Source organism: Chiloscyllium punctatum, chromosome 42 (assembly GCF_047496795.1).
Source record: "Chiloscyllium punctatum isolate Juve2018m chromosome 42, sChiPun1.3, whole genome shotgun sequence".
Taxonomy (NCBI): domain Eukaryota; kingdom Metazoa; phylum Chordata; class Chondrichthyes; order Orectolobiformes; family Hemiscylliidae; genus Chiloscyllium; species Chiloscyllium punctatum.
The window spans coordinates 16085083-16109871 of NC_092780.1; the positions used below are offsets into that span (position 1 = coordinate 16085083).

Consider the following 24789-nt stretch of genomic DNA (forward strand, 5'->3'; position numbering starts at 1 on the left):
ATGAAAGGTTCTATATAAACACAAGTCTTTCTTCCTGCAATGGATTCTATCTGAAACTACTTGATTGTCTGTAAATATGTTTTCCAAAGTTTGTTACAAAATTCTCCAAAAGAGAAATCAAACCAGATTCTGGAATGCTTGTCCAAACTTATATTCTACACAATATGTCCTAGCTTAGTTGTCTCCATTGACAGTGTGTGTCACACTGTAGCTGGAAAACAAGTATCCACCACTTGACTTAGAATTTATGCTGCAAGTTATAACCTACAAACTGTAGTAGTATGATCAGAACATAAACATAAACATAAATTGCAAGTGGGAACTTGCTTTATTCCTGCATATTACTATGAACTTCTTACTGAATTCAGCTGGGTTCCTCTATTCTTATAATTTTGTCCTTTTTTTCAAATTTTAAATGCAGTTGAGATCTACTCAGAACAAAGTTTTCGAGGAGAAAGTGAGGACTGCAGATGCTGGAGATGAGAGCTGAAAATGTGTTGCTGGAAAAGTGCAGCAGGTCAGACAGCATCCAAGGAACAGGAGAATCGACGTTTCGGGCATCAGCCCTTCTTCCTGAAGAAGGGCTGATGCCTGAAACATCGATTCTCCTGTTCCTTGGATGCTGCCTGACCTGCTGCGCTTTTCCAGCAACACATTTTCAGCTAAGAACAAGGATTCTCAATCCCAAGAGGTTTGACCTGTACAATGAATTAAAAAAACACAATTACATGTACTCACCTTTTTATAAAGCACTGTGATTTAATATTGTACTGAATATGTAAAATAATTTAGGGTGTATGTTGTATTGCGCTCTATTTTTAAATTTTAAAATGCACATAAAATACACGTTGTCAGAAATGTATTTTGGTTCTTATCCTCAATGCAAGGTCATGCTCACAATTGGAGTAGAAAGCACATTCAGTTCTGATTTTGGTAAATCAAATTGCTCTCAGTCAGATTGCTTTATGTTGCAAAATGTTTTCTGATTTTCAATTGATAAATATTAAATAAATTAAAACAGGACATTTAGTAGAACAAAATCATATTCATAGAAGCGACATCAGTTTAAAAGCAATGCAGCACAAACTTTTAGTTTCTGTTTTCTGTATCCCTGTTATTTAGTGCTGGAGACAATCTATGTTTCTCGTCCCCACTGTGTTCTGCCATTCCAGTTTAACCACAGAGCTATGAAAGGGTTAAATACATCTTCACAAAATATCCCCAATTATACTGAGAAACATGGGACTTGATTCAGTGCTAGAAAATCATCGAGCTATGTCTGAACTTTCACCTGCATTGAGAAAAGCTGTTAGTTATCCTGCTGCAACAAAACCTACTGGGGAGAAGTCAAAATCATTGCAGGGCCTTTGACCTACTGATTGCCTTTCTCTTTTCACAGAACTCAACTAAAAAGGCTCTTGCAGTTCTTCTTCATTCTTCCATTTGACCAGCCCAGTATCATGAATTGCAACAATTAAGGCATGGCATTAATTATGATTAGGAGCTTTCGCTAATGCTGGAAAATAGATCTATAGAGAGAAAGATAATTACGCTCAGTACAGCTTGAAATTTGTCTGCTGTGATAATACTATCCTTAAAAGGGGTAGTTAAAGTGTCACTGTGATAATGTGAAGTTTTTTTTTATTATCCATTGTGCTTTTGTGGCATTTTTTTTCACGTAGTTTACTGTGGAGGAGGCTGAAAGAGGAAAAGCAACCTTTGATATTGGGTTGCACGTTTTGGGAAAAAAATTACCAAACACATCTCCCGTATTTTGAAAGCTATGATCTTTATGGAGATTGCTAACTTAGAAATAGGGCAATTAAAGCATAAAGAATAAGCATTGAATGAATGGTAAGTTAACTTTGTTATGAATAGGATTATCTTTATATGGCTCGATGCTTAACATTACCCCCAAACAGAGTCTCTTATTACACTATGAAGACAAAGTAAATGATTCAAATCCAGGCATATCTCTAAACATTAAGCACATAAAAGCAATAGCCAGGACTGCCCGAGCCCTCCAACACAAGGATACTAATATTTTTTGAAAGAATTTGCAAGAATTCTGGCATTCACCTACAAATTGTCAATGTTTCCTTTCTAACTAGGAAAATTCCAGATTTAAGCACATCACGTAACAGAAAATTTCATCCAAGCACAACATATTCCACCTAATGCTCAGGAGACTAAATATAACCAAGCAGTGCAAACTCTGCCCAGAGACAAAGGCACTGTGCCTTGGAAGCTGAATCATTCTTGCTTAAAGAGGAACTTAAATTATGCACTAGAATGGAGGGACCCTCCCTCTCCTCACTAATAATTGAGGCCCTCTCTATTTCGTCTGACACAGTGAGCTTTCAGCTCGTGCCTGTCCTATTTAGATGGCTTCAGGTCTCCATGCAGATAAAACCCATGCTTAAAGATAAGAGACACTGAAACACTGGCAGCTCAACTCCGGCTTGGTTTTCCAAACCTGCAGCTAAATATGAAACTGGCACAAATGCTAAATTCTATCAGGTGCTCAACACCAAAATAAAGACATTTATCCTGCCTGATCAAGACACCAAAATCCTTAAGACATGAAAAACTTACAATGATGTTTTAGCTGATTTACACAATTGTAAACAGAAATTGTTGGGTAGACTCATCAGGTCTGTGAAGACAGAGAGTTAATGTTTTGAGTCCAATATGACCCTTCTTCTGGTTTATACTAATTTAAGTTCTTGAATGAAATTGAGAATTCCAACCATAAAGTTTTTTTTTGTTTGGTGTTTCTTGTCATTTTTCTTTAGATTATATATCTGAAGCTGTAATTCAAAGATGTGAGCTTCATATATTGGCTATGTGGATCGACAGCTAATATAATTTCTGATACTGCATGTTGCCTGGCGCCAACAAAATGCACAGAACCACTGAAAGATTGGCACCTTTCCAATTCACCACATAGTTGGTTCCTGTTCTAGTCCTAGATTTAAGTCGTTTTAAGAAGCTATTGTGTGAGAGCAGGTACATACCCATTACAGATAGGAAATCAATTGGAAGGCAAGGCAGTTTTCATGTATTCCCTCAATGGAAAACTAGTAACTTGCATTTAAAATCAGAAGAATTCGCTTTCTTCCTGCCCAGTGAAGTCATTGAGGCTTTCTCAGTAAATATTTTTAAAGCTAAGATGTTTTGAACAGTAAATGAATTAAGGGTTATAGTGAGAGGGTGGGTAAGTGGAGCTGAGGCCACAAAAAGATCAGCAATGGCCTTATTGAATGGCCTACTCTTGCTCCTAGTTCTTATGTTTTTCTACTCTTCTTGAGGGATGGGGAGGAAAAATGATCAAAAGTAATGGAACTTGATTCATGGATATAAAACCTACTAACAAGCTTTCTTCACATAACGAGTGAAATCATTTAAGATCGGAAACGTATACCTTACTTCCCCCACCCCATAATGGAAGCTAATCAAGAGATGCACGTAGACACAATTATTCTGAAAAGATTAGATTATGCCTTGGTAAAGCACGTTGTCTTGTTTTTCTGCTTTAAATTTGTGAGAAAAATGCACATATTAAATTGAAATTCATGTCAGTTTATGAAAATTTCCTGAAGTTTCTCTGATTGTTGAGAGATTCGAAGGTGAAACCTGTTCCAGAATCTGAGCCACACATTGCTACATTTGCTGCCACGGCAACAAATTGCTGCAGCAGAAATCATATCCTTGATCTTCTTGTCAGGCACACACAACACATAAGGGCACCCAAGTCTAGCCTTTTAATTCCATGGGCCACATTTTCAATGGACAGCAGAGATGGCACCAGAGGCAGACATTGGTGAAATATCCAGTCTATTTGCCAGTCTCCCACTTTGTTCCCACTACAGGAATGTCCCTGTAGTGGTATTGGAGCTGCTGGGTGACTGGCTTTTAGATGATATTTGTCTGGAAGCAACAAGTGGCAAATTTGGTTCACAAAACCGCCTATTCAGGTGACTGTATACACAGAGCCATAGAGATGTACAGCATGGAAACAGACCCTTTGGTCCAACCCGTCCATGCCAACCATGTGGGCCATTAGACTTTTCCAGTCGCTGTGACTGGAATATATGAGGAATTGGGCCAACCATCTGGTGGGAGGACCAACACTCTACCTGTTTTGGCAAGTCCCACTCCCACACCTATTGTAGCCGTTGCTTACACCCATCTATAGCTGCTATTGCCCAGTTTAAGGATTGACAGTCCATGATAATGGATTGACTTTAAAAAAATCTAAAAGTCTTCAGTATGCCCTTCCATCTTGCAGCACAGAGGCCTTCTCTGAAAGGCATTGGCAGTTCCTACCTGTGATGGTGGTACTGCCAAACTCTCAGTGCTGCAGGGGGATAGGTTCCAAAAGGGGGCTACAGAGGCTTATCATCATGTTCCCTGCCATTTTCTTTACTTGAATACTTGCCAAAAGGAGCACCTGTAGATCTCAGCATTTATCACTCAAAGAAATGCAGAAGAGATGTCTTTACAAATAAACATGTGCAGCTACTCTAAAACTGTGAATGTACAGAGTCCTGAAGCAGGAGTGCACTCTTTTCATTGCTTTGCAGAAGCTGCCTTCATCTCCTAAGTCTGGTAATGGCAAGATTTCATTCCTGAATTGGTCTGATTCATTGATGGTGGATAGGAGTTCACTTACTGCATGCTAATGCCATGGTCAGGCAGGAAATATTTATTGGGTACAAATCTCAGCAATGTAGCCTACTTTGAAAGCCTTAATTGAACAGAAATTGCTCATTAAACAATTAGGCAAAGTCTGCAAGTGTGTGGAGGAAAAGGCTAGGGGAGTCATCATCAAACCAAGTTTTGTTTCGAAAAAGAATCAGAACACACACAGAATGAACTCATTCTCATGTGTACTTAAACAAAGGCATAAAGCCCTAGAGGGGAACCCAGGTGCATGAGGCTAATGCTCATTAATTATTGTCTATTCTAGGTCAAATATCACACCCAATGATATTGTTTGGTTAGTGGACAGTGGAAAAATACCATTTAAAGAACTGTGGATGCTGGAAACCAGAAATTGAGGAAGGGTCACTGGACCTGAAATGTTAATTCTGATTTATCTCTGTGGATGCTGCCAGACCTATTGAGCTTTTCCAGCAATTTCTGTTTTGCTATTGAATAATATCATTTAACTGGTTGAGCATGTGTCAAATTTGTTACTATTCTGGATATTGATGGAGCAACAATTTAATGTAAATATAAATTGTTGAGTAGTATAGAACTTGAGTATTACTGACAACATTTTATTGAAGTTTCTTACCTTTCGTCAGGATTATTTGCAAGAAATACAGGACACAGAGACACTATCCATTGAGCTACAAGACTCCCATCCTCCATTTACTTCAAAGTAGCAACATCAATATCAATCTAATCCCCATTCAAGGCAACTCTAAATGCATTCTGTACTTGTATATCAATCAAGACAGTTAGAGTATCAAACCTAAGTGCAAAAGGGAATGCTCTTCTCATACTCATAAGGTTAGGTGCAGGATAGCTGAGGAAATGTTATGTTCTGTCTGGGTCTGAGTCTGACAAAGCTCTAAGTTCTATCTTTATGTTGGGCTGAACAATCTGATCTCTGCCACAGCAGTGGTTCAGAAATCGCAATTGCTTCACTGTAAACAGGTATGGAAACATGGAGGAAAAAGGTACAAACTTCTGTTGCTATTGAATTGCTCGGAGGATAAACTTTGCATTACAGGGTTGAATTTAGCTGCAATCTACTGCCAGTTTGCCAACATTCACGAAAGAATACAAGAATACTCACTTGGTTGGTTGAGGCACTGGTGTATTGCTAAAACATGACAGATTTAAATCTAATTAGATTATAATTACTGATAATCAATCTTTCCTTCACATTTAAAATTTGTCATTATCTTAAGCTCAATAGTAAACATGTCATGTTATGTCCTCTTTCCTGCCATCCCTTCAGCAAGTGGATTAAGAAGGACGTCCAGATTCATGAATTTCTTCTGATCTGTTTCTTTGTAGAACTTCAGCCTTGGATAATTAAAATCCTTCCAAAATTAGTGTCTTTCCCTTTCATAATGCAGATTTTATTGGCCAAGCAATTCCATACAATATTTTTTATCCTATTACTTGATATCCATTACTTGTGATCACTAAACTCCTCCAGTGTCAGATTTCTACTTAAAACTAACGCAGTTTTTTTAAAATCGAATTTTCTGTTGATCATCGTCTAGCTTCCTTTTCCAGGCTTGCCCTCGTGCTAATTTTAACTTCCTTTTTCTCTTGTTTTGACCTATAGATAGTAAGTTCATTTTTAGGTGCAGTCTTTATGGTCAGTCTTTGTGTACCAATTTGGAAATTTAGTGTTAAAAGCTTAATAGCTCGTTGAAGGGGTAGCAGGGAGAAATCACAGTAATTTCATACACTGTCCACATTTCCGCAGCAGATCACTCAATAGTGATCAAAAACTGTTTAAATTTTCCCACTTCCTTTCCTGTATTACTGAGTCTAATTACAATCCATTAACACCACTCTGGCATTGAATCTGGGACTTCCTTATTTGTTGGGCTCAGTGCCACAACAGATGGTGCATTTACTCATTGAGACACACTTCCTCTTAACTTCTTTCAGTTAGTTTTATGTCCAAATATATCCATTTTCTTCATTCCTAAATGCTGAACCTTTATGCACTGTTTTTTGTTTCATCTGTGCAATGTGGCCGGGCATTCATTGTGCAACCCTATTTGCCGAGAGGACAGTTACGTGTTGACCACTTTTCTATGGGCCTGCAGTCATATATAAGCCAGACCATGTAAGGATGGCAGTTTCTTTCCCCAAAGGACATTAATGAACCAGATGGGTTTTTCCAGAAATTGATAGTAGTTTTATGGACAACATTAGAATCTTAATTTATTGGATTCAAATTCCACCATCTGCCATGGTGGAATTTAAACCCAGGTCCCCAAAACATTCCCTGGGTCTCTGGATAAATAGGATAGGGATAATAGCACTAGACCATCACCTCCCTTATTATAATAATAGAAAATGCATTTTACTTTATGAGTCATAAAATCTTGCTTTACCTCATATATGTGTAGTCTAAAAGCCAGAGGCAGCTCCATTTGGGCACAGATTGGGTTTTCTTATGTGACTGTGTCCTTCTCAACTCATTGCTTATGCATGCATGGGTAAAATGCTAAATGTTGTGGCTAAACAGGCAGAAGATTTGACCTCTGGTTGAAACAATCTGGGCTTCAACTTCCAGCCATCATCTTAAAAGCCATTTGGATAGCACCTCATTCTTTGCAACCCAAAAGCATAATTAAACCTTGGCTTATCAATTCCACTCAGCTCTGGATACTGCATAAACCAGGAAAAAAGTGACACCACATTGTAATGGTCCCTCCTCAGAGGCTTGTCTGAAGGCAATACAGGAAAGAAGACAAGTACTTTTCCCGAGGGAAGACAACAGACACAAAGGAGTCTTGCTTCAGTTGTATTGGATTCTGGATGGAGGTGGCTGCGGAAGTGAGCACCTGTTGGTGGTTCAATACACTCTAGTCCCAGTGCCACAAGAGGATGAATGACTCCATCAGGGTACGCAATACTTTGTGCTCCTGTGAGTGTGAATTAGCTTTGTAGTGTTGCCACTGCAGTGGAATTCTGAAGTTGGATGTGTCATGTACTAACAATGTCTGCTACCAGTGTGGCAGTACCAACAACACTGCATTACTGCCTTACACATATCTGCCATGGTTCACAGCCAAAACATAAAAGGAGTTAGGACATTAAGCAGTTCATGCATCATCAGCTACACTGGCTTTCCTTCACGATTAGAGTACATACACATCTGGTAGCTTCCAATCAAAAGGCTTTCATGGAACAAGGACAAAACCACAAAAGATGACATCAGGATGAATACCTCACATATACCTTGGCAAAGACATCAAATAATGCTTTATTGTAGCTCTTTGAAAACACTGAGCCACCTTTCATTCAGAACTCTTTGGCACCCAAGTTCCCCCATACCACTTTCTTCTTACTAGTTAGGCATGGGCAATCACAACCGTGAAGACTGATATCTCTACCCATAACCATCAATGCAGGCATACTGCTCATGTACCCATGCTAATGTCTCTTAGAGCTTCTCATTATCTGCAGGACAAGAACATGCAAACAAAGTAGGAACATGCTCAAACAGGTGTGTGTATGTGTGCGTGTGTTTTTGTGTGTATATGTTGTGTGTGTATGTGAGTGTGAGAGAGAGAAACCTCCCATGAGGAGTAAGTTACTGAGCTGTTAGGACAGCATGGGAGATGTATCTGTGCTGAAGGGAGATTCAGAAGGCAAATGGTACATTAGCCTTTATTACGAGAGGATTGTGTACATGAAGAAAGAAGTCTTACTTCAACTGTATTAGGTTCTGGCGAGGCTGCACCTGGAGTATCTGGACCCCTTGCCTAAAGAAGAATATATTTGCCCCAGGAAGAGTGAAGGTGGAGATTCCTGGGATGGTGGGATGTCCTCTAAGATTGAGGAAACTGGGTCTCTGCGGTTTATAAGAATGACCCTCTGTAGGTAAGCAAGCTCAGGGTCACATTCTGGTAAGCACCATACTGGCATGGACCCACAACTAGAAGAGGAAGAAATGGCAGAGATTTCTGACACTTAGGACTTCTGGAGAACAGGCCTCTGCTGTGCCCAGGACAGATAATGAGCTTGTGGACTGGGGCATGAAAGAGCTGACAGTGGTGCATGGGCCAAGGGAACATCTGGCGGGGGGAGGGGGGGGTTGGGGGGGAGGTAGGTTGGATTCACAGATCATGCACTGACCATGTGAAGGTTCTGTCTGGTGTTCTGGTGCCAGAATGTCACCACATGGAAAGGGTGGCAGCTGCCATGGAGAGCCAAACCTAGCTGAACAATCGGTATCTGCCAAATCTGTGTGGGGACCTTTAATTCATTGCTCTAAACAGGGGAGCATTCATTCACCAACTAGGTGAAAGATGGTCTGATATCCCTCTTCCTACTCCCCCATATCCTTAAGAGGTGAGGGAGATGTTATTGCACGCTGACAGTGACATGGAGTGACTGACAGTCACCAAGATATTGCCAGCTCAGGCACCCCAGAGGGTGACCTCCCCTCTGCCAAGTACTCCAATGCCTTGCTCAGATCAGGCGGAGGAGGTTGCGCCTACATGTCTTGCAGCCCAGAGCCTTGTAGGCCCCGAACCACGAGAGGAAACCCACCAAAGTCATCTGGGCAATCTGGCAAAACTCTCATCAGGTTTTCTCAAATTCAGCTACAGCTGCTGAGGTGACATGAGGTCAAAATGGTAGGCGGAGACAGATGAAACAATAATTAATGTCATTATGGGTGCATAGCTAACAACCATCTGTACAACCCGACACTTGACCACAGTATAGCACTTCGTGCAACAGTCTGTGGTCTCTTTCAATCTGTTAAGACTTTTGACTATTTATGTTTTTCATATGAGTAATTGTATCTGTGGGAACTTAGTCATGGCTGTAAATCCAATGGCTCAGTCATTTGGGTCCATGGTGAGCTAGAAAAACTGTATTACTCTCTCATAAAAGGCACTAGTGAATTCATGAATGCACTTGTGGGCTATCATTTCCACACACGTCCTCAGATGACATTTGAAAGGAGCCAATGGTGAAGAAGTTCAATTCCGCTGTGATCTTCATTTCCACAGGCTTGGTACTGCCTCTTAAGTTTCCCAACCACAGCTCTGCCGCTCTGGGTGGCAGATATAGGGACAGTATCCTGAGTCATGTGATGATGTTCTAGCTCTGGCCTTTCTGCAGGTAGTTGTAACATCTTCTGCACAATTACAGGATATGGTTGGGATGTTGCTGTCAGGGGTAGATAATTTGTGTTTTTTTTCAGCAGTGGGTGCTTCCTATCCCTGTGCAAAACACTTAGCTGAGTATTGGTGCAATAGTATTTTTCAGTTTCTGTTTCCATTCCCTCAGTTGGCTGTGTTTGTGTTGTGCAGGAACCCTTGCAAATAAACCTTGGATCCCTCCCACTTGTATTGGTCAATCACTGTGAGGCCTTCTTTTGTGTTCCCTTTTAGTGGTAATTGTCAAATTTCATCTCATTCATTGCCTCTCTAAACTTCACTTACACTACAGATTTCCTCTGTCGTGTAAATGGTCTACTCCTTTCTCCTGATGTCTCCTCTGTTCTTCCTCAATCTCTCCCATGAATATTGAACCTTCCACTATATCGTCTTTGATATTCTTGCTCTTCCCCAATCCCACTCCTGTACAGCTCCCCAGCCTCATCCTTTAATCTTTCACTGTCCCTTAATTAATCCACCTGCTCTTTCTTCCCCTCTTCAGCAAACCTAATTGCCCCATTGTTTATCCCACCCTAAATATCCAGGTCTTCCTTTCCCGCAAACACTGACTCTCCCTCTGCTCCCAATTTCCCCATTCCATTCCCCAGGATCTTCCAGTACCCCTGGCAATCATTCCCTTTAAGTCCAATCCACTACTCTTCCTTTTTGTCTAACACACCTTTATCTGAATCTTTTGGTTCTTGCCTGCTGTGGTCAGGTTTTGCTGGTGTCAGCCAACGTGGCTTCCTCACCCTGGGCTTGTTAACCTGGTCAGGCTTTACTTCTTAAACTGTTGGTGTTTATGAACAATAAGAAGGATGTGACAGAGACTTGTCCTCAGCTGGTTAACTTTAGTCAGGCTTCACCCCTTATACTGGACGTGTTTATGCAAAGAAACAGCTTAGTTCTAAAGGAGTTTGTACTCATTGGAGCATTTGGAAGAAGTCTGTTCCACAGGCACATTCCTCATCCGTAGTCAATTGAGAATACATGTGTTTTCCCCTATTTCCTAACAAGATTACACCCAAAAGCATAATTCCCCACAGGCGGGGAGGTGTTAATGAATAGTCATACATGCTCATACATTCTCACTATTTGTTTGTGGGATGTGGGCGTTGCTGGCGAGGCCAGCATTTATTACCCATCCCTAATCATGCTGGAGAAGGTGGTGGTGAGCTGCCTTTATGAGCTGCTGCAGTCCATGTGGTGTAGGGATACCCATGTAGGAAGGGAACTCTAGGGTTTTAACTAACAACAATGAGGTAATTGGTTTACAGGTGGTGATGTCCCCTGACATCTTTGGCTTTTGTCCTTCTAGACTGTAGAGGTTGCGGGTCCGAAAGGTGCTGTTAGAGGAGCCTCAGTGAGTTACTGAAAATCTAAAACAGATTCCTAATCTTCATGGTTGAGAAAGCTGACCCATCTGAAAAGGGTCTGAGAACTTAATAACAAAACTTTAACCTGGAATTGGGAAACTGAGTTGCTGCATCTCACACAACGAGTTCCTCCACAGACCCCTCTGTCAGCGCCGGCTGAGGATTCTGCCCTATGCGTTGATTTTTATTCCTTCTCTCATGGACATTTTGACTCTTTAGTCACAATGTTATTGCTACAGCCATGCTGCATTTAGTTCTTTTTCTCTTCTCACTATACATCTAGTGTAAAATTTTCCAATTGCAGTGCAAAAAAACTATCTCTGGATTTCCAGTTCTTATGATTTAATAATAATAAAAAAAGGAAGTGTAATCCAGTTAGCTCCACACCCCCATCTTACTATATGTCCCTCATTATTTTTCTCCTTCAAGCATTTAAGAATTCTGTTTTGAATTGCACCTATTTCTAGTAGCCTATTGGTAAATGCATTCTGAATCTGAACTGCTTATTGAGTAAGAAATGCTTCCTATTGTGCTACCTTATGTTCTTTTACAAATCTTAAATCTGTGCCGTTCAATTATCAACTCTCACCAATGGAAACAGTTTCTCCTTAATTACTTTATCTGAACTCCAGTTCGATATGATCAATAATTAAGAGGCCATAACTTCAACAAGTTCAACTCCATTTTTAATTTACTTTGGCATCACTATGCTCTTCTCTTTATTCTTTGTTTGGATAGGGGTGAAAGTCAGCATTTGTTGCCCATCCCTAATTTCCCTTGACAACTGAATTCCTTGCTTGGCCATTTACAAAACAAACTTAGATTGTAAGTTTATGTAGACCAATCCAGGTAAAGACAGCAGACTTCCTTTCGTAAAGGGTATTGTCAACTTTTTTTTTTAAAACAATAATCAGCTTCAGGATTACCATTACTAAGGGCTAGCTTCCTATTCCAGTTTGGAATAATTGAATTTAAATTCCACCAGCTGTCATGATGGGATTCAAGCTCATATCCGTAGAGCATTAGTGTGGGCTTTATGGATTACTAATCCAGCAACATTACGACCATGCCAACTCCCGACTATATGTTAAAGGTAGGGCTCCTTTCTCATTTACAGCATCAGACACAGGGTTATGTCTTCAAATTGTAACATCTCATCTATTGGGTATATTCTTGCTTTACGGTTTTTGTGAATTCAACGCTCACCATTCAGACTCATCTCACAAAACAGAGAACGCTTTACCTTGCCTGGCCTTCACTGCCTCCTGGTTTTTAAAACTCAAAATTGGTGTTACCTAATCACTGCCTGCTAATTTACATAATCTGTTTTACTCTTCTCAATGTCCGTGAGTCATGTTTTCCCATTTCTTTTATACACTTCGCTTGCAACAAAAAAAGAAAAAAAGCTAAAAATAACGCAAGCGATGTTGTGTTGAGTGCATAATATAAACTGCAAGTGATTTCTGTATCCCTGACAATTCCATTATAGAGTTTGAAATTTAGCTAATTTTAATACTATTAAAATCAGTTCGGATTTATAAAATCACATCAAGAATGACAGAGCATCATGGAGCTCCTCCAATTCATTGCATTCGGATTGATTTAAGAAATCTGCAGGTTCCACTTTCTCTGTCATTCTTCTCTGTGATTAATAAATAATAATTCACCAAGAACCAGGAATGTCCAATTAGAAGTCTTATTTGACCAACTGCATATTATTCATTGCCTCAATGTCATACACAGACTGTTTTATGACAAGGTTCAAAAGTACTAAATGCATTCTACAAAAGCTGCAGTTTACAAAAACTACACGTTAGACATTGCGTCTTATAATAATTTGTGCATAAATACATGGAAGCTTCTTTTTTTGCTGTTATGTCAATTAATATTGTGAAGAAAGATTTTTATGTCAGACTAAAACATTTGTTGATCAAACTACTTTTTAGTGTAATGAATCCAATCATGTTATTAAAAAAAACAATAAATTATATTTCCTGTGCAAAGGGAGCATCAGGCAAAGAAAGTAAAGCATTTGTTAGGGTTATAGTTAAAAGGCAATCTTTTCACAGATATAGATGAACACAACATAATCGGAGGTGCAGTCAGAACCTGATTTGAATAATAGCTAGCTGTGTCTAATTTAGTAAAGAACTGATAGAAAATGACAAATTTATTTTCTTGCAGGTTTTTCTATTTTTCTGCATATTCATGAAGCATTCTCCAGTTTCTCCAAGCAGTGTGTTTGTTATGGAAAATTAGTCAAATGGCATTCCTGGTTTGAGGCAAAGGAGTTGCACATGTTCCCCACTGGGACAACAATAAAGAGACCAGTCACATGGGATGTTGTTACCTCCTCCACACTCCACCCCACCACTCCGCCGCTCCCCCCCTCCTCCTCCACTCCCATACCTGGATTTCTTTTTGTCAAATTACTGAAAGGTCCTTACAGGCTTATGACCTTCTGCGAAACGTACAACTAATTGTAACATGGCCTCTGTAAAAGTATTCAGTGTCACACAACAACACTTAAATGGTGACTGCACCAGGTGATTGACAGGACAATGGGGATATGTACGGAAGATTAAATGCAAAGAAAATTCTATTTTGATCAACAGGATGTCTCATACGTATGGAAACCTAGAAATCAGTTTCTTTACCTATTGGAGTATACCACATGCTCTGCTTATAGCAACACACTTGACTTACCAAGTCCAGAAGGTTGGCTGATATCGCCAAGATTTGAAAACTCTTAAGTGTACTCAGGGGATTCCTAGACTATGGAAACATAAAATCATGCAGCTTACCAGTCTAGAGCATTGGTAAACTCCCTCCAGCATCAAAAATAAATTATTACGACAATGGTTTGCAGATTGATCTTCAGTTGAATGAGAACCCTATCATTGATAATGCTATTCCATCAGGTTCCGATAGAGTGTAACTGATCAATTACCAATGCATGTCATGCTAACTCATATTTTATGGGAGATTTGCATTTTTAATGTTCTATGATCCTCAGCTTTCAACACACTTTGCACATTGTTTCTTAAAAGGATAGTCAGACATTTTTGTTTCCAAATCTAATGGCTTCTATCATTCCTTGTGTACTCAACAATCTAGGCCTTAAAACTCTGGATTCCTTCCCTAAATCATGCTGCCTCTCTATATCGTTCTCTGACTTGAAGACATTCTTTAAAACATGTTTCTTTGGCCAGGGTTTTGGTCTTCAGCCCAAAAAATACTGCATGTACCAATGGGGTCAAGTGGATAACATTCCTGTGAAGTTCCTCGGAAGGTCTTTCTTCATTGAAGAAATGATTCATTAAAGTTGTTGGAAGCAGAAGGAGGATGTTTAAGAGATTTTAGAAAGAACGATAAATGGTATGGTTGTAGAGTTGTGCTTTCAAAGGTAAGAGAAAGAAGAGTCACATGCTTTAAGGCAGCTGGAGGTCTGTGCTACCGATGAAGCAATGAGGTGGTCAGTACGGAGACAGAAGGAGAAAAACACAGAACACCCACATTGGAACAGATGAGGCTAAATGATAGGCCTAGGTAAAGAATGTATGAGCATGATGCACCAAGACACCACAAGGATTTTAAACAAAAAAGTTTTGTAAACTGACATAATTAGATGAAAAGTCTGCATAAAGTTGATGAGCAGGGGAGCATGCAGGATCTATCACAAACTGAGAATCAAATAGTTTCAAGTTTGATATTGTTTAGTCCTGTAAAATTATTGGGTTTGGAAGTCTGCAGAAAAATATCGGTCAATGTGTTACCCAAGGTATCTATATGGTTGCCAAGTAAACACATGAGCACACCATAACGGACCACTCCAATCCATTGCTGGTACAGTATTTGGTTTTTATACTGCTGCACTTTCAAACTGGATTAGGCTTCCTTCAATGTGAGCAAACTGCTCCTACAGAATTCCAAAGGGTCTTCCAACAGATTATCATTCTGTGGGAATTTCCTATCCAGTGCCTGGAAGTTTTAAACAATGTGTCCTACTTGTTAAGCAGAGGTATATCTGCTTCTGAAATTGGTCAAGTTGACCCAATTCCTTTTCAAATTATTTTTGAACCTTTCCAGCTAGACAGGCTCTCAAAACCAGCAACTCATTTCATCCTTTTTCACTGAACTGTGCCCAAACTGCTTTATAAGAGTTTTTTTCAAACACTTATTCACTTGCCTTTAATGAGATATGGATTCAGCTTCCATCATTGCTTCTAGTAGGGCAGGTATGTCCTAACAATTGCTACACAATGTTTTCTCTTACTCTCTCTCTTTGGTCTTTTGTTACTGATTATAAATTTATGCCTCCAAACTGACAACACATTGATGAATTTTATTTCTCACAATTTGCCTTATCAATTCAGTCATTGATCCATGTGAACACTCTGTTCTTCATTTCAAGAAGTTCAACTGGCTAACTACCTTCGATCACATTTCTTTGCAAGATGTGTTCTAGGTTTTCCTGTGAGACCTTGCCAAATTTTCATAATCATTACATACATCTGGAACTTTCATCCAATGCTTCTATTGCACTTTGGTATACTGAACAACCAACATTTTCCATTGCATTGTAGCACTGCCAACAGTACAACATCAATTATTTATATTAACACTTTGAATGTCTAAGGGAAGAAGTGCTTGCATTTTGGATAGATATCATTTCATCTAAAATAAATCCATAGCTAGAAGATAAATTGCATATTAAAAATTGAGCCATATTCTATTTCAAAAATGCATGATGTTTTGGGTCATATCTTCAAAGAGCATTGCACCCAGACCCAACTCTATCCCTGGAGCAGGAGAATTGACATTTCGGGCATTAGCCCTTCATCAGGAAGCAAACATCAATTCTCCTGCTCCTTGGATGCTGCCTGACCTGCTGTGCTTTTCCAGCACAATACTCTCAACTCTGATCTCCAGCATCTGCAGTCTCCAACCCTGTTCCTGCATTGCTCATAGCTAATCCACCTGACTAAACATCCTTGGACACTTTTGGCAATTTCTCATGGTCAATCCACCTAACGTGCACATTCTTGCACTGTTATGAGGAAACTGGAGCACCTGGAGGAAACCCATACAGACACGGGAAGAATGTGCAAACTCCACAAAGTTGCCCAAGGGCAACATTGAACCCGGGTGCCTAGCACTGTGAGTTAGCAGTGTTAACCACTGAGCCACCATGCCACCCCAATGTTCGAGCTCCATTTCTGAGCTGTTTCTTATGCTTTCCTCATCCAGCTCTCTTTCCCACAAATTTGAAAGTGAATGTGCACACATATCTGTGATATGTCGGTGTCACACCATAGACACCCTTGTGACCTGCAAAATACAAGGGCCTGTTACAGATCCAGTGAAAAGTAAATAATGAGATCCAGATTATATGGGTTATGTATTTGAAGCATTGTTTTATGTTTGGCTCAAGAACCATTTAAATTGGAGTTATGGAACTTTGATTGGTGCTGCATAAATCTAATTCCAAGATTAACTGGAGGCTTCATTAGAATCATTATTATGTAAAATCAAAAACCAGTTCCCTTATTGTGATAAGATTTAAAGGAATGTTGACATTTTAATTAGAGTTACTTTTCAGGCTATATGTTAATAGAATCTCCCATTATTCCTTGACTAAATGGGCAGCACAATGGCTCAGTGGTCAGCACTGCTGCCTCACAGCACCAGGGACCCTGGGTTCAATTCCAGCCTCAGGCAACTGTCTCTATGGAGTTTGCACATTCTCCCCATGTCTGTGTGGGTTTCCTCTAGATGGTCTGGTTTCCTCCCACAATCTAAAGATGTGCAGGTTCGGTGAATTGGCAATGTTAAATTGCCCATAGTATTCAGGGTGCATTAGTCAGGGGTGAATGGGTTACTGTTCAGAGGGTTGGTGTGGACTTGAAGGGCCTGTTTGCAAACTGTAGGGATTCTATGAAATGATTTTACATGTTGACAAGTTGTTCTCTTAGGTCCATCATAATTTATTCTCCAAATAGTAAACCTTTTTAATGACTACAGTTGAAAAGACAATTTGGTAAAATTCTAATTATTTTCCAAATTTATTTTGATGAAGGAAAAATTATGAGTCAACAAGACACATAACGCAAATGCATGTCTAAATATTATTCTTCAGCAATTAGTGAAATACAACTCAATATTGCCTTAACAACATACTGTAAAACAACATTACAGTGTGAACGATATGTTTGATTGTTATGTCAGGTCAAATCGTGCAACTCAATTGCTGGAGACAACCATTAGATTCAAATAGAAGTAAAAATTTCCAAATCTGCATGCAAATTATAAATAAGTCAAAGAAAACATTGACGAAACAATCATGTCTCAAGGTTTACATAATTAATCAGCTGCTCACATTATTTTGTTGTGATTCGGCATGTTTGCACATGTAAGAATATACAATGCTTTTTCAACCCATCAATGTTCAACTGTTCTCTAGTGTAAATATTAAATGCTAACAAGAAAATTCTGTAACTTCAGTGGTTCTCATGCCAAAACTAATCTAATCACATAGAAACGCAATACCTACAGTATATGATAAATCAGATTGCCTTTTCTGCACCAGATTTGCAAGCCACTCTCAATCTCATTAACCCTGCAGACATGAACCTTGACCCATCCTTGAATGGGTCAAAACAGAGTGTAAATATAAATTTTCAGAGTTGGTCATTTAAATATTCCACTTCCCACATGCATTGAAGGACAGACTCTGGAATATATTGAGCACTTCCCGTATCTTAGAAGTGACCTCTCTCAGGTCATCATTAATGAGGAATTCTGACAACAGATGAGTCGTGCCTGTTAATCTTTCTACAAAATGTGACAGCAAGTGCTTAACACCAAAAACTTTTCCAAGTCAACTGAAATCCTCCAGTTGTCACCAGATTCTGACACTGCAGTGACACTATATCAATGACACATAAGAATGCGAAACATTTCTTCCTCTGTCACATTCTCCAGAGTCAATGGCAGGACAGTTAAATCACATTAGTCTTGAATCCAGCTTTTGAACAAAACTTGTACAATGTCAACCACAATGAAGTTGATTCCATTCTATTGGGTGAAAACATCTCCCCTGGCCAATCTTGTTTTCTCGACTCTCAAATGGCCGATGTTCCAAGGGTTACAAAGAAAATGTGACAAAGACACTTGAAATTCTCCTTGAAGTTGGTAGCATTGATATTAATGACTGAGCTGAGCTTGATACCAAGTGTTCAAATGGCACATTATACACTTTAGATCTCACTACTTTGTGAGGCATCCTGCCCCATGGACTGTGGGTCAAGAATCAGCCTTTTCAGTCACATGACAAGTCATGATAGAAACTTTCAACCTTAAGACGATGTTATCCTCAAACAGAGGGACAGCTAATGGTGTACATTGGTAGCATTCTTCACCTTTACATAATCTGTCAGCCCTGGCACCACCATAACATCATTTCCACCCCACTTTCCTCGTGTGCCATGATTGTAGCCCTGTATTTTTCCCTTTAAAAATCTATAGTCGGATAGTATCCAATGATAATGTTAAAGGAGTAATGATTTGGAGATGCCGGTGTTGGACTGGGGTGTACAAAGTTAAAAATCACACAACACCAGGTTATAGTATAGTGTGCTTCCAATTACACCTGTTGGACTATAACCTGGTGTTGTATGATTTTTAACGTTAAAGGAGTAAACCTTCTTTTTTCATTCTGCGTTGTTAGTACTGAATTTGAAGCATGTAATCATAACTCTGAGGTGATATATGAACTCTTCATGAATTTTGCTTCATTCATTTTTGGAACTTACTGAAAAGGCCAGAGTTTTTAATCCACCCTGAATTATCCTTGAAAAGCTGACAGTGAGCTACTTTCATAGACTAAAGCAGTATGTGCAGTGAACTCCCAGTACTTTTTATGTAGCAGTTTGATACAACTGAGGCTTTCAGGGAACAGTTAAGAATCAACCTCAATACAATGGGTCTGGAGTTACATGTAGTGATCCAGGATAAGGATGGCAAATTTCTTCGTCTGGGGACATTCATGTGCCTTATGGACTTTTACAACAGTCCAGTGGTATCATGATCAGTTTTGGTGAGATTATTCCAGGTGCATTAATTGATTTGAATTCGCACAGCTGTTAAAGTGGGATTTGAGCCCTTGTCTCGGGACAATTCATCTGGGTTTCTGGATTGCTAGTACAATTCCTGTATCTTTATTTTTCTATCCCTCTGTTTTACAATATTACACCTAGCCCTGAAATGTATGATTACCTTCTTGGCACTGGGTGTTGGAGTTAAATTTTTTTAAGTGCCAGTAAAGTCAAGGCATTCTGCATTTGCAGGATTTCATTACTAACAATAGCATGGCACCACTAATTATAAAGGAAGAAATGAAGGATTTACATCTATGCAGAGCTTTCGTGACTACTGGAAATCATAAAGTGCTTTACAGCCTTTTTTAAAAAGGTTTTGGCATTATTGAAGTGTAGGAAATTTGCCACTCAGTGTTTGGTCATAGCAAATCCCCACAAACAACAATGACTATGTATCATGTTTTGTATTTGTTACGTTCTTCAAAGCTTAAAAAGTAACCGAGACACTGGGGATAAATTCCATGTTCTTCTTCAAAATAGCAGGATTTTTAATATGTCGACCACAGCCAGCAAATGGAGCCTTTGTGTAATGTCTTATCCAAAAATCAGCATCTTCAACAGCATTGAAGTATCAGCCTAGGCTTCCATGTTCAAGTCATGACTTATAACTGATTACAATGCATTGCACTTTTAAGGACAGTCATGTTGTGTCAATCCTGTTGTTTTAGAACTAAAGCTTTAAAAGGCATCCCATCAATGCAATGTGGAAATCATACTTTTGAAAGTCTCTGCAGCACTGACAACTTGGATGAGGTATGGGAGGAAAAAATGCTGGTCAGTTCCTTTTGAGAAAGTAGAACAGCAACTAAAATTAGAAAGAAATCAACAAACAACAGGTAGATGTGTTACCTATTATTAGGGCCACTGAAGAAATGCAGCAAATCAAATTCAATTAGATAGTTTTAGAAGGTGAGGCACAATGAACAAGCAACCTCCTCTGTTATCATTTCTGTGTTATACATTCTTCTATCAATAGGGATCTGGAGGGAAGCACAGAAAATGTGCTAGTTTCCAAGTGATATAAAAATATACTCAGAGTCATCCATATGAGATGCTGAAAACATTCTTCATCCTTTAGCTAAGAACATGAGTTAGAGCCCAAATATGTTAAGTGCCTTTGGAATGATTCATCAGTTGTAGAACCTCAATAGCCCTGTCCTCCAACTACCTCCTTTAATCTCAACCACCAAAGGTGTTAGAAAAGAAAATGTCAGAAATCACACGACACGCACTGATAGTCCAACAGGTTTGTTAGAAATCACAAGTTTTTGGAGGGCTGCTCCTTCATCAGGTGACTGGATGGTCATGTGACTTCTGACTTTGTCCACCCCAGTCCAAAACTAGCATCTCCACATCAGAAAAGAAAATGAAATAGGAAGAAGGAACAGGAGTAGGCCAACCAGACCCTCCAACTTACTCCACCATTCAATAAGATCATGACTGATCTGATTGTAATCTCAAATCTGCATTCCTCCCTTCCCCTGAGAACCTTACACTCCCTTGGTTGACAAGAATCTACCTAGGAACCGCCTCGGAACCCTCCAACCACAAAGGATGAACTCAGACTTCTCCAGTTTCCTCATTTCCCCTCCCCTCACCTTGTCTCAGTCCCAACCCTCGAATTCAGCACCACCTTCCTAAACTGAAATCTTCTTCTTGACCCCCACTCCAGCCTATCACCCTCACCTTAACCTCCTTCCACCTATCACATTTCCAATGCCCCTCCCCCAAGTCCCTCCTCCCTACCTTTTACCTTAGCCCACTTGGCACACATTCCTCATTCCTGAAGAAGGGCTCATGCCCGAAACGTTGATTCTCCTGCTCTTTGGATGCTGCCTGACCTGCTGCGCTTTTCCAGCAACACATTTTCAGCTCTGATCTCCAGCATCTGCAGTCCTCACTTTCTCCAAGAATCTACCTACCTCTGCTTTAAAAATATTCAAGGACTCTGCAATCCACCATCTTTTCAGGAAAAGAGTACCTAAGACTCAGCAATATCTGAGAGAAAAAAGTCACCTCATATCAAACTAAATCTCAAATTGTAATTGGAACAAACAGAAGTATGGGCAAAGTTTACTGGGTCCAGTTGACGATCTGATTTTATAGGAGTGTAATTTTATAGGAGTATGATTTGTCCAGATTCGCTGGAAAAGGTGTAATTGTTACTTTGCAATTTCAGCTGCATATTGTGCATCAGAAATGCTCGTGTATGAAACATGTTCGAGGGTTCATTTAATATCTTAAAATGAATGGAAGTTCTGAAGGTAACGTTTACTGAAAGAGAAAAAGAAGTGTTTTTTTTGTGTGGGTTGTCTGAGCACATTACGGTTAATTAAGCTTCTGCAATCCGCCTGAATGGGTCCAAACTACCGCATTTACTAATACAGGGGGCGCGTTGCTGTCCGTGGTGCTGAAGTACTGGACCTTTCACACTGTGTTGTAGATTGTAAACATGCCAATTTAACCTTACACCAGCAGGAGGGCGTGACCTGAAAAGCACCTCTCAAACTTTAATGGAATTGTAACCCTTAGATCTCACAATTTAGCTGGACAGCTCCTGGGAGCAGAGGGGGGAGCTGGAATCGATTTTAACCGAGGTTTCTCAATAAGTGCCCTGTTCGTATTTTGGAGGCAATGACATTGTGCTCACCCAGTGGCTTTGTGACTAAAACGCTACCCCCAGTCCCTACACCCAATGCAATCTGGAAAATGCAATTTGGAATATCGCCGAAGCCCTGAGCTTGTTTACCACCTACCGTCTCCCTGGAGACCACCGGCAACCAACAAACAACCAGTTTATTTTTCCAGTTCTGAGGGGCCGTGTGTTGTTTTATGCACAGCACATCTTGTCGAGATTTCACCTGGTTAAAAATCACACACCAGGTTATAGTCCAACAGAGTTAATTTGAAGCACACTAGCTTTCGGAGCAACACCTGATGAAGGAGCGTCACTCCGAAAGCGAGTGTGCTTCCAATTAACCCTGTTGGACTATAACCTGGTGTTGTGTGATTTTTTTAACTTTGTACATCCCAGTCCAACACCGGCATCTCCAAATCGAAATTTCACCTGGCACTATCGAGTTTGCATAACCTGACAGGGTCAGATTGTTCACGGTGTTACTCTATTGCATTAAAAAAAAGTCATAACTTTAGGTATAACAGAGAGTTGACACATTGGAAATTCGAGGTTTTTTTTAAGTTTAGCGCTTATCAGCAAAACCTACTTGAACCATGCAGCCTTTATAAACTTAGACTAACAGCCTCAAAAAAGATTGGGCAGCCAGTAATTCAATCCTTTTTTTTCTAGTGTTCTTTCTCTTTCAGACTTACGTGTTCCATCAAACCGCGTTGCTATGGTGTCTAAGAAGGTATTCTGAGGCGCTAACAAGCCTTTCATAACAGGCATTTTTCCCGTTGTTGATGAAGAGTTCCTCACTTTGGAACTATGCCATTGTGGATGATTGGAGTTTGTCTCGGTCGACAGGCCAGAACTTTGAGCGGGGCCACAGAACAGCCGGGGCCAGGGTCACGTCCCCGTTCCCTTCAACTCACACCGCGAAACTCAACCTGGCTTCCGAGATAGCAGCGCATTCCTTGGGACTGATCTAGCACATCACACGCTTCCCGTCCATCTCCATCGCGGCGATTAGTCGTTGGTTGCCCCTCGGCACAACAGCCCAGAGCTCTCCCCCTCTCCATTCTCCACTCTAACATTCCCAGTGTAACTCTTCAGTCGGTCCATTGGACCGAGCGGCAGTCTCTCGCACTCCCTCTACCAGCTTCGAATCCACTGGGTGGTTGCATTTGCCCGATGACAATGTGACACAGTGAGCGACTGCACAAACACTGCTCCTATTCCGGGTGCGCTGTACCATGAGGAGACTTCCTCCTCCTCCCCCCCATCTCAGCAGTTACAAACTCTGTGTGTGTGTGGTGGTGGGGGGTGGGGGAATCAAATTTCTTGTTCAAAAAAATAACAGAGGGATTTTCTACATGAAAGACGCCAACTTAAGTCTTTTGAGGCGAAATTACTCTTTTAAAGACAAGGCCAGTGAGATTGGCAATCCAACATTTCGACGGAAACCTCGTTTTATTCTTCGTTGGGATTACTCACAGAGAAATAATGAAGCGATCATTCACAGCAAGTTGAGGGGATGGAGATATCGGGTATTTGCCCCACCACAAGCAGTTCGCGTTCCGCCGAAACCCCTCCTTTCTGGCGTTGGAAAATAAAATTTAAGACACGAGTTCACTGAAAAGTGGGAGGAATCCCCCGGGTTAATTTCAGAGGGGAAAGAATCAGAATGGAGTGGAAAAATCAAGGCATCTGCGAGGCAGAGCTGGGAGAAACAGAAATAACTTCCCTGATCACAAAGAAACTTCAACTTCCAATTGACTGAGGGATTCAGTCCACATTCCTGTACCTTCCCTGAACAGAAAAAAAAACAGCCACTTGTGACCAAAACGTTAGGTGCTTCCTGTTTTATTACCTTTGGCACGTAGGAGATTTCGTTTTTACAAAATTTCACTTGAAAATATTTTCTGGTCTATATTGGAATGGTGTGAGGTTAGCTATCACTATTAGAAGGAGAAATTCTGCCTCAGTTCACTAAAATGAACATCTTCGATGGCATTGATTCCAAAGACATGGCGAGGGGACAGATTGTGGCAAATTGTGAGATTCCAGCTTCACCTTGGATTTCCATTGATTCAAAGGCAGATTTTCACCATTTTGGGAAATAACTGTCCCCCCTATTCATATCAATGATTATGTACTGGCCACATTAGGTCTTTCTGTGAAATAGGCAAAAGTAAGGACTGCGGATGCTGGAAACCAGAGTTTAGATCAGTGTGGTGCTGGAAAAACACAGCAGGTCAGGCAGCATCCGGAGAGCAGGAAAATCGATGTTTTGGGCAAAAGCCCTTCATCAGGAATAGAGGCAGGAAGCCTCCAAAGTGGAGAGATAAATGGGAGTGGGGGTGGGGGTGGGACTGGGTCTATTGTACTCTTTGCTGCCCTCTTCCCCCCCCCCCCCCCCCCCCCCCCATTTACCTCTCCACCCTGGAGGCTTCCTGCCTCTATTCCTGATGAAGGGCTTTTGCCCGAAAAGTCGATTTTCCTGCTTCTCAGATGCTGCCTGACTTTCTGTGAAATATCCGAGTTCTGGCCATGCTACTAGTTAACTAGTTTGGATCATGTTGTTTCTTGAACTCCTTCAACACAGCTCTCAATCTGTTTAAAATAAATGGACTGCAATAAATATTTCCAAACATATTATGGTTCACTCATGTACGACCGACCTTTCACTGGCATCTCCATGCAAAGAAAAGTAACTGCTGTTTGTAAGCAAATGAACTACCCTATGCATCTAGACA

The 24789-nt window shown here is 40.4% G+C and overlaps 1 protein-coding gene across 2 annotated transcripts in view; it reads right to left on the minus strand.

Moving 5' to 3' along the window:
* kcnh4b (potassium voltage-gated channel, subfamily H (eag-related), member 4b) overlaps positions 1-23223 on the minus strand; it is a 169977-nt gene extending 146754 nt beyond the window's left edge. For both annotated transcript variants that reach the window (XM_072561492.1, XM_072561493.1), the window contains exon 1: positions 22744-23223. In XM_072561492.1, coding sequence (XP_072417593.1) covers positions 22744-22819 — 76 coding nt within the window. In that variant the 5' untranslated portion in view covers positions 22820-23223. The remainder of the gene's footprint in view (positions 1-22743) is intronic.
* Positions 23224-24789: the final 1566 nt, after the last annotated feature.